This window comes from Archocentrus centrarchus, chromosome 5 (assembly GCF_007364275.1).
Source record: "Archocentrus centrarchus isolate MPI-CPG fArcCen1 chromosome 5, fArcCen1, whole genome shotgun sequence".
NCBI lineage: Eukaryota > Metazoa > Chordata > Actinopteri > Cichliformes > Cichlidae > Archocentrus > Archocentrus centrarchus.
The window spans coordinates 27,149,150-27,160,303 of record NC_044350.1 but is presented as its reverse complement, the minus strand read 5'-3'; the positions used below and the strand labels follow the sequence as shown (position 1 = coordinate 27,160,303).

At 40.6% G+C, this 11,154-nt stretch overlaps 1 protein-coding gene across 1 annotated transcript in view; it reads right to left on the bottom strand.

The window, feature by feature from the left end:
* Window positions 1-1,698: 1,698 nt before the first annotated feature.
* vapb (VAMP (vesicle-associated membrane protein)-associated protein B and C) overlaps window positions 1,699-11,154 on the bottom strand; it is a 30,865-nt gene continuing 21,409 nt past the window's right edge. Inside the window, exons 5-6 of the mRNA XM_030729264.1 lie at window positions 6,980-7,156; window positions 1,699-4,310 (exon numbers count right to left, since the gene is read on the bottom strand). Coding sequence (XP_030585124.1) covers window positions 4,155-4,310; window positions 6,980-7,156 — 333 coding nt within the window. The 3' untranslated portion in view covers window positions 1,699-4,154. The remainder of the gene's footprint in view (window positions 4,311-6,979; window positions 7,157-11,154) is intronic.

Below are 11,154 nucleotides of genomic sequence, written 5' to 3'. Positions count from 1 at the left end.
CACCTCCAGTGCACCAAGCATTGGTAAAACAAAACTCAAGTTCTTAAAACATTACTATAGTTCTATAATGTGCAGGTCTTTATGGATTTAAAGATATCAGACCACCCTTTTGCAGCTATAACAGCTTAAACTCTTCTGGGAAGGCTTTCCACAAGGTCAGGAGTGTGTGTATGGGAATTTTTGACGATTCTTCCAGAAGCGCATTTGTGAGGTGAGACACTGATGTTGGACGAGAAGGCCTGGCTTGCAGTCTCTGCTCTAATTCATCCCAAAGGTGTTCTGCCAGGTTGAGGTCAGGACTCTGTGAAGGCCAGACAACTTCTTCCACACCAGACTCACTCGTCCATGTCTTTATGGACCTTCCTTTGTGCACAGTCATGTTGGAACAGGAAGGGGCCATCCACAAATTGTTCCTACAAAGTTGGGAAAATGAAATTGTCCAAAATATCTTGGTATGCTGAAGCATTAAGAATTCCTTTCACTGGAACTGAGGGGCCAGGGCTAACTTCTGAAAACCACACACCATACCATAATCCCCCCTCCACCAAACTTTACACATGGCACGATGCAGTCAGACAAGTACCGTTCTCCTGGCAACCACCAAACCCAGACTCTTCCATCAGATTGCCAGATAGAGAAGCATGAAGACGTTTCCACTACCCTAGAGTCGAGTCTGCTTTGTATTGTGCTTGGCGATGTAAGGCTTGGATGAAGCTGCTCGGCCATGGAAACCCATTCCATGAAGCTCTATGTACGGTTCTTGAAATAATCTGAAGGCCACATGAAGTTTGGAGGTCTGCAGTGATTGACTATGTGGCCTACCACTTCATGGCTGAGTTGCTATAATACCGCTAACAGCTGACTCTGGAATATTTAGTGGTGGAGAAATTTCATGACTGGACTTGTTGCACGAGTGGCATCCTATCTTAAGGTTACTTTAGCTCATAAGAAATCTGCCTAAATTGTGACGGTCAAGAGGCAGCAGTGGCTCTGGAGGTACAGCTACTCAGATGATTAGTGGTTGGATCCCCGACTCCTCCAGTCTGCATGACAAAATATCCTTGATACTGAACTCAATATTTTGCTCCCGATGCAAGGCGCTTAGGCATAGAACAAGGGTGGGCAATTAATTTTTCAAGGGGGCCATATGTGAAACTGACTACTGTGGAGAGTCGCACCAATAAGTTGAACTCATGTTGTCCACCTCTGGAATAAAATGCTGTGTGTGATTGGGTGAATGAAGCTTGTAGTAAAAAGTGCTTTGACTGCTCAATTAGAGTAGAAAAGTGCAAAATAAGTATCAGTTCATTTACTATTCAACTTCCATTGTGAGTAATGAAGGAGCCAGGTTCTGGCAAGATAGAAGAATGTCAGAAGATTTAAAAATATATATAAAGATAAAATAAATAAATAAAAGCCTCCATCAAGCCATCAGTTTTTTTTGTTTGTTTTTTTGGTAAGCAATTTCCATTATTAGTCTCATGAGTCTAATAATTTCATCAAACAACTTTCCTCCACAGTCTTGTAAACATAAACATAGTGCTTTATGTTTTATCTTTAAACCAAAGTAGTAATGATATGGCTTTAGTGACAATAACACTTTTTTTTTTTTTTTTTAAATAAAGATGGAAGAAAAAAAAACATGCATTATAATGGTTACCTTGTAGCTTTGTGTACGCAACAGGAAATAACACCACACGGTTATGTAGGGGCTTTATTCGTTTAATTTATTAAGATGCTACATAGTCCAACCAGGTTGGGTTATTTTTTTATACACCAGAGAGACTACTTGACTAGGAATATTAATCTTCTTCTCAGATAGACTTATTTATTTATATACATACAAAACAGTTTCTTGACTGCTTACATTGATCACGGTGATGGTCAGACTCCAGGACAGATCAGTGTAATGTGTTTTACAACCAGGCCTGGATTGATTAGTGTTCACACATAATCATTTTTGTTTGAATAATCCATCTTGAAGTAGCAAATTGATGGAGTTTACTGCACCAGGGGCAGTGGTAAAGTTACATTTTCAGTCACATAAATGATTATTCAGATGTTATAAGGTCTTTTTCTTATGTAAAAAGGTTCTGATATTCCAACCAGGATTCACTAAACAAGAACAATTTTCTGCAAGCACTGTATGACCCAGGTCTGATGACCCAAGATGGGACGAGCTCAGGTTTGCTTTGCCCTCCCCTTAAGCAGCAAGTCATCCTCAACCCACCAACTTCACAGAGATACAGTAGAAACATACACTCGTTTTTATTTTAATTGCTTAGCCACCAGTTAAATCAACCGTATACATCTGTCAGCAAAGGGGAGCACACTCCTGCATCTTTTCAACCATTTACTGAAAGTGGGATAAAAATCTAACCAGCTGCTGCTCTTTTTCCTTCAAAAAATGCAAAGCAGAATAACACCCCCCACCTCCTTTAATATGCAAATTTGGAGCTGAAACAATTTGAGAATGTTTTCATTTTTATTTTTGAAGGTTGTGGAAACAGTACATTGTCATCATCTGGTCCCCTCAAGGCTATAGCCGGCTGTATACTTGCCCCCAGCATAAAGAAAACATTGTGTGAGGCAGGAAGATCAAAGGAGAAACACTCGTAACCTTTAGTGCATTAAAAATGAATACAACTTCAAATGCAGTGTGGATATAACATTAGTAAGCAACAGAAAAATACTCAACAAACACCAAAAAACTGAACACGGGCCTGCAGGGGCATGAGTAAGCAAAGAAAAGCTCATCAACTGGGGAAGCGGGTTTAGGCAGCTTAAAACACTCAGCTGAACTCTGACATACATTTGCCCCAAACAAAACAAATGTATGGCTCAGTAGGAAAATATAGGAAAAGAACCCAAAAAAAAAAAAAAAAAAAAAAAAAAAAAGAAATGGAAGAAAAGAGCTGGAAAGGACTGAGGTTAAATCATTTGGACAATGCAAGAGGACCTTGATGTGGGTGCTGTTGTCAGTGAAATAAAACCATTCCCTCTACATGCACCTTTTAGTTTCATTGTTTCTCATTATATGTGCGCATGCTTTGTGTTTGTGTATGTGCGTCTGTACATAATATACCTCCATCTTGGCCTGAGAATAACTTGCCCCCAACAGGTCACAAGGCAAGGCTTTCATCTGGATTTACACAACTGATCTAAACCTCATTTCAGATAGCTGTAATATTCTTAAATGCAAAAAACCTAACAAACAAACAAAATTACTCAAAATCATAAAATTGCAACAAAACACAAAAGTGAAAAATCAGAAATGTATTTGTGCAAATCTACAGCCAAATGACATTATATTATCACCATTATAAAAAGCAGTTAAATTAGATTCAAAAGTCCAGATGCAGCACTCCGTGTCAACGCATGCAATCAAACATCCACCCTCCGACAGCCGGAGGATGCGGTGAGCAGTGAGTGATAGGTGAGGGGAATAAGTTAGAGTGAAAAAAGAAAAAATCATGAGGAAAGAAAACACCTACGGCATAGTGTTTCATACACTGATCAAAGCTGTTATACAATCAAAGACGAGCCGATTTTACAAAGCCTCTGATTGGAGGAGATAGCCCTGTGTGTGTGTAAAACCCCCAACTGTGTGGATCATCTCTCTGGTAAATCCCTTCCTTAAAGGGGGTAGCTGGAAGGAACACCTGGATATACTGTACAGTGGGGTGATTTTGTATTCATATACATTGGCTCTGGCCTCCATCGCTTAGAAAAAGAAACATCGATACACTAGAATGACATTCGCACAACGGCAAACTGACTCAATCGCAGCAACACTACTTTTCCGGTGTTAGAAAATCCATTGGTCTGAATCACTAGCATTAAATCATGTTTCCATCATCCCTCCACCCACAGAACCAGTCATCTCTATTATGTGAAACTTTGGGAACAGAGCCAGAATGACTATGTGATGATTACGTAGAGGCAAGACCTGTAACAGTAGGTTTGTTCATAACATGAGTTATTTTTTCTTTTTTTTTCCTCATACATTACCTTTTAATTATTTTACATAAATGAGACTGAATCAAAACTAGTACCACCCCCACCCAACTGCATTTTATGATCCAAAATCCCAAATCCAGTGTTTGTTTTCATCCCCCGAAAGCATGCTGCGGCCGACCAAACTGTGCTGCGCTCTACAAGACCAACTTTCCCACAATGACGCCCACCACAAAGAAGAGCACGATGAGGGCCACCGTGCGGGCACTCAACCCTTCCTCTTTCTTCATGGTGACCGAGGCGTGCTGAGATGACAGGACGTTACTCTTCCTCATCCGCAGACCATCATCCTCCTGAGTTGGAGACATGGGTGGAGGAAAAGAAAAGAGTAAGGGGAGTGAAAGAAATAAATGAAAAATTATATAAGGATGCATGTGGGAAGGGAATGAGAGGAAGCAGTGATGACAAAGTGAAATAAAGAAGAGGAAATTAGAGAAACATTAAAAAAAAAAATAGACCAGGACGCCAAAGGGTTAAGAGATGGTCGGTTTGTCAATAAGTTAATACGATAAGAGCATTTATTAGCTCAAAGAAATAGGATCTGGTTAAATGTTCATCTGACCTAAACCCCCAAAGGAACGCACAAGGCGCCAGGCTTTAACACACTTCATTTCCCAGCAGCGGGTGGGGGGGGGGGGGCTCTCTGTTAGTTTAATCTCAGCCGCAGGAGCAGCCAACAGTCGTTCTGCCTCTGGCAAGAACTTAAAGGGGGAAGAGGCGCTGGTGTTTGAAGGGAGGACGACACTATTGGACGGTGCAGGCGTGTGTGTGTTTCATTTCAAATCAAACATTTACAAAAAACAATTTCAAACCAATGATGCTAGTGATTGATGGCACACTCACTGATTCGCAAAATTGCTTTACGAGCTTTAAACCCTGAGGTCTGCTACCGATTAAAGATATCAGCAGCTGTACTTGATGCAAACCTCAACTTTGACTTACTGGCCTGGGTGGAGGACATTGCTTTGTGTGACTGAACACTTTTACTTAATTAGCTTATCATGATTGTAAACATCAATCAGCTATCAATCAGTACAGAAAATAATCAACACAGAATGTGACTCATGATGTTCAGTGATGTCATCTACTAATTTAGGTGGCTGAGATGAAGTTTCTTTTTCTTCAATCAGCAGAATATCACTTTCTGCTTTTGATTCAAGCCTCAAAGTGAAGTATTTTCACTGGCCTGATTAAGCTCTAATACCAAAACTGCAAATCAAAATATTCTGCAAGTTGCCAGTGTGCTTTTTTCAGTTTTAGTTACATGATCAAACATACAACATGACATTCATATTAGAAGTGATAAATTTGGAATTTAATTTTGTTGACTAAGAAAAAACTAATAATTCTAAAAAAAAAAAAAAAAGGCTCATTGTTTAAGTCATTTTGAAGCAATAATGCTGAAAATTCACTCACTCCCATATGTTAACTCTGTGGGAAACTATGCAGCCCATAAATCTAAGAGACACTGACATGTGGGGCACGGGATTAAACCAACCCTGTGATTAGTGGATGTCCCACTCGAGCTCCAAAGCCACAGCTAAAATGATGCTTTTATGAACCCATTCGAAATGAGTCCAAGTTATTGCTTTATAAACTGTGCAAAAGTCTTGAGCCACTCTTCATTATCCATCATTCATATTTTGCTAGGAAAATGAGAAATAATGAAACATGCCAAAAAAAAAGTATATAAAAAGCAAAAACTGAGTTTGTAAAACTCAATATTTGGTACCTTTTTTATTCGTCACAGACCAAACTTTTTTAGGCAAGCTTTCTTGCAATTTCTGTAAGTAGTCTTCAGGAATAGTTCTTCTTGAGCATTTCAGAGCTCTTCTTTGGATGTTGGCTCCCTTTTGTTTTGTTCTCTGTCAAAACGATCCCATTCTGCTTTAATAATGTTGAAGTCTGGGTTCTAGGGAAGCCAATCCATGACACCAATGTATGTATATATTTTTATACATGCTATTTTTTGTATATTTTACACATTGTTTATTTCTGTATATCTCTTGATTATATTGATCATACTAGATTATAATATTTTCATAATATTTTTATTTTAGAGAGTTTGATTTTCTGTTACATGGCACTGAACAGGAGTGGCCCTCCAATCTCATTGTACATCCTGTATAATGACAATAAAGGCATTCTATTCTATTCTATTCTATTCTATTCTAATAGTGTTCATTTGTGTGTTTTTCTATCTAGGTATGCTTTACTCCATTGGCAGTGTGTTTGGGATCACCACTGGCTGAAATGTTGCCCCAAAAAATGACAGACTGCCACAATGTTTTACACATGGATGTAGACACTGACTGTTGTACTGCTCCTGATTTCCTCTGAACATACTGATGATGATTTGAACCAAAACCTTCAATTTTGGATTCATAAGATGTGTTGCAACTGATCCCTTGAATTTGGTGCCTTTTTATGCTTGAATGATTCATATTTTAGTGTTAAATGGCTTAACAAACAAATCATTAAAAAAAGCATTCCTCTGAAAATGGTCAGATACAAGGGCTGGACTGAAAACAGTAGCGCGGGTCTCTGGCTGCGTGACCACAGATGCTCGTCTCTGGATGAGTGATCTGGAACGATCCTTTCGTTGTGTGCCTTGTGTGCACAATGACAATGAGTTGAATCTAACATCTAACAAAATGAGTGAAAAAGCAGTCAATCAGAAATCTGGAGAACTCAAGACCACCTTTTTAAAAAAATTACTCCTTGGAAGCAAAATATAAAGAAAGGAGGAATATCTCAAGACTTTTGCACAGTACTATAATACTAAGTTTTAGAGATGACACCACAAAAGCCACAAGTCATGAGGGAGGCAGTTGTTTAAATCACAATTTAACCTTGAGGGCTGAAACTGTTGGGTTTCCTTTGGTAAACCCTTTGCACCCCTTAATATTTGCGTCAAGACCTGTGTATCTGCAGTCTACAGTCCTTAAATCATCTTACTCACTCTGATCTGTTTGTTTTCTTCCCGTAGCCTTTGAGCCTCCATCTGCAGCCTCTTGCACTCCTCCATGATCTTCTTTACCTCCCCGTCATCAAGGGTGGAGCTCATTGACTTCACAGGCAGCGAGGACTCTGACTTCAGTGAGCTGGACGACGTCATCTTGTTGGACTCCATGTCGTGCTGTGAGTGGGTTACAGAGGGAAAGTTGTAATACAGTAAGTTGACTGTTGATACTAAAATATCTCCATAGTAATTCTGTCTGATGTCTTTGTTGGCACACAGGGACAACTGTGTTTATACTTGGGTACTTGCTGTACTCAAACAAACATATATAGGTGTGCAGACATGCAAAACCTCCTCTCTGGATCTGAGAGCTCACACAGCGGTGCCTTTCATAAGTAGATCAAGCTGGTTTCTATCAGCATTATCTCTGCATAACGAACTCTGTGGTGCACAGAGCCAACTGGGAGGCATGTGTATGGACTGCACAGCTCGTAATGAATTGAAAACCACCACCCACAGGTCCTTTTTCTCTCCTGGTCTTCACTGAGCGAGTACTCTCAGCTCATATTATGACAAAATAATGTCTCTGCAGCTGAGAGGAATATGAGGTCTGAGAGGAATCACAACAATAAACCACATGTGAGAGTCTCTGAAGGGCTGTTGATGGCTATGAGTGCAGCTGAGGCAGGGAGAGAGATGTGGAGATAGAGGAAAGTAGGACCAGATCAAGAATAAGATAAGGAGAAAAACACCAACAACACAAAAACGTTAAATCATAAGAGAGATGATAAAAAGAGCAAATCGGGGGCAGTAAAAGAGTTCAAAAAGAAGAGGAGAGAGGAAGACCGACAGGATAGAGAAGACAGATACAGCAGAGCAACACCAAGGTTGGGAGCTGAAAAACCACAAGAAACACCACCACTACAAGAAACCACAAGAAACACCACCACCACCACACCCCCACAGATAACAAGAAAAACAAAGGTTGCAACCGAAGGGATTATTCTGTTATGTCTTTAAAAGACTAGTGACTTCACAGATAGTGAATGATTCATCCAGTCATCCATCCTCTTCTGCTTATCTGGGGCCAGGTCATTGGGCCAGCAGCCTAAGCAGAGAAACCCAGGCCTCTCTCCTCCAGCCACCATCTCCAGCTTATCCGGGGGAACACCAAGGCATTCACAGGCTAGCTGAGAGATACAATCTCTTCAGCATGTCCTGTGTTGTCCTCTTGGCAGAAGATGTTCGGAACACCTGCCCCAGGAGGTATCCTAGTACGTACCAGTTCAACTGGCTCCTTTCTCTGTCGAGGAGTAGTGGTAGTACTGTGAGCCCCTCTTGGATGACTGCACTCTTCATCCTATCTCTAAGGCAGGGGTGCCCAAACTCGGCTCACGGGCCACACCGGCCCCGCCCCCTACTTCCGGTCCGCGAATTGATTTCAAAAATAACATACAATTTGGCCCTTTAAGTTACTTTTTTGACATTTCGCCGTCCCCTCCTATTAAGAGGGTTAAGCAAAATGTCTGCTTCGTCTGCCAATACCTGTCAGCTGTCTCCAAAGTCCCACAGGCTAACCAAGCCTGGTAGGACTATTTATTCAGCTCAATGGCTCCCTTCACTTCCGGTTAGGGCTGGGCAACATATCGAGTTCTTATGAAATATCAATATATTTTCATACGCGATATAAGATGAGACTATATCGTTTATATTGATATAGTCTATGTTGCGTTACAATCAGATTTGTAGATCCATCAGTTCATCTCTCTTTTCCTAATTTGTCAGCCTTTTGCTATTTTTGCTCTGTATCTTTTCGGTTTACATTTTAATGGTACAGCTGTGAGAGTTTTGTTATAGAGGAAAAAAGCATTAATTTATTTGAGGCGCATTATTATTTATATATGCCAATAGTTTATTTTTGAGCAATTTCTCAAGTACAGCTATAGCTGAATGTTAATAAAAGTTCCCGTGTGGCATTTGGGACATGTAGCTTTGACTCAGAAGTGTCTTTTTGTTTATACCTTTTGGGAAGAAAAAATATTGAGATATATATTGCATATCGCCAACTATTTTTCCAAAGAGCATTTGAAAAAGACGAAAGTAAAAAGATCAAATAGCATTTTTTTTTACGCTTTGCTCACAGTATTTACGGATCTGTCAGGTTTCCAATATATGCCCTCTCCCAATAGTAAACTCATTCCTACACCCTTGCACACTCTAATCAGCTAATTAACTCAAAACACCTGCAAATGCCTTTAAATGGTCTCTCAGTCTAGTTCTGTAGGCTACACAATCATGGGCAAGACTGCTGATTTGGCAGTTCTCCAAAAGATGATCATTGACACCTTGCACAAGGAGGGCATGGAAGGGCTTAAACTGATAGAAAAAGGCAGAGCATGGAGCATGATGGGTCAAAGGCACGGGGTGATATCTAACCTCACATTAGCCACCTCCACAAAGAAATTGAAAAGGTTTTCATATATTTCTCAAATGAAGTTTCAGTCCAGTCTGTGGAACATTAAGAACAGTGTCTACAGTTTTAAACACTATACAATACAATAGAAGACAAGAATTACAAAACAAAAGCAATCTTGTGTTTTTTAAAAACAAATTATTAAGACTTAAAACAGTCACAAGATGTTAAAACAGTAACATCATTTTAAGTATTAAACACCGAATTTAAGGTCAAATTTTTAGTTTTAGCCAGTTTTCAAAAGAATTGTTGCTCCTCAGTGACGCTTGAATAGGATGGTAACTTGTTCAAGGTCACGATTATATCTGATGTTTTATAGGCTTTTTTTAAAAAAAATTCTTATTTCTACAAGCATCCACACCCCCAGAATCAGATGATTCCCTATGAGCAAGCGCTTCGCAACAGTGGGGAGGAAAAACTCCCTGTTGGCAGGAAGAAACCTCCGGCAGAACCAGGCTCAGGGAGGGACGGCCATCTGCCGCGACCGACTGGTGGGTGAGGGGAAAGTGAAAATTAAAAAATAAATTAATTAATTAAAAAAAGCCAAAATGATGTTTTTTGGAGCAACTTAGCAATTAATTTTTCATCAAAGTGCTGGGCTGGTGTAATAATTAAATGAGTTTCGGATTTCGCAGTGTGGACAATTTGGGCAACTTTGATGAGACTGCGGAGGATAGCAGAAGCAGGAGTGGAAGGCATCTGCATTGTTTTCAAATTGAATATCACACTCTTCACTGTTGCTGCTCCACGTAGAATTCAGGTGTACAGCTGGGTTTTGGACACTCCAGTCTGTACTGTGTGGGCTGTTTGACTGCCAACTGGAAGGCTGCTGACAGAGAACAAGGCTTTGATCTTCTGTGTTCTCCGTGTCATTACAATGGTCTCTGGAAGAACTCTGTGAGAGGCCGGGGTCGAAGAATGGATGCTGGAGAACCTCCAAGGGACTGATGCGCTGATTGGCGTCTAAATGCACCATCTGTTTAATGAGGCTCACCAACAAATCCTGGCCGCTTTGGTGGCCTGTTTTCATTTTCATTAATTGTTGGATATCATCAAGACGCCTGAGCTTTATGAACCGTGTTTCTTGCACTTGGAATCCTGTATCATGTTTAAATTCTTCTTCAGATTTAAATCTCCAGTGTTGGTCTCCGCAGTTTTCTTTGATGAAGAAAAAATGTGTATTAAAGCCACAGTCCAAGACACAGTCAGGTGGCTGGCCCTGAGTATGTATGATGTATCTGAAAGTATCATAAGCCATTTGACCAGGGTAGAGCGGCTGCCCTACGGCCAGCTCTTCAGCTATCAGGCCCAGGGCCCACATATCAATAGCGTGATCGAATGGAGCCTGAAGCATTACCTCTGGTGCTCTGTACCAAAGGCTCTGCACAGAGACATGTGGAGCCAATGTAGACACAGGGACATGCCAGTCCAAAATCAATAATTTTCACCTTCATGGGAGACTGATTTCGGTCCACAATCATCACATTATCTGGCTTGAGGTCAGTGTGTGCTATTCCCCTGGAACTCAGGTGGGACAGCGCATTGGCCAGCTGATACAAAACTGGCCTCAGCTCACTTATAGGAAGGCCTTGGTAGTACCGGTCCTGCATATAATCGTATAGGCTTTGATCAAGGAGTTCAAAATTTAGGCATACACGCTCCCTGTCCATGAAAAAGCCATTCCATTTAATGATGTTGCAGC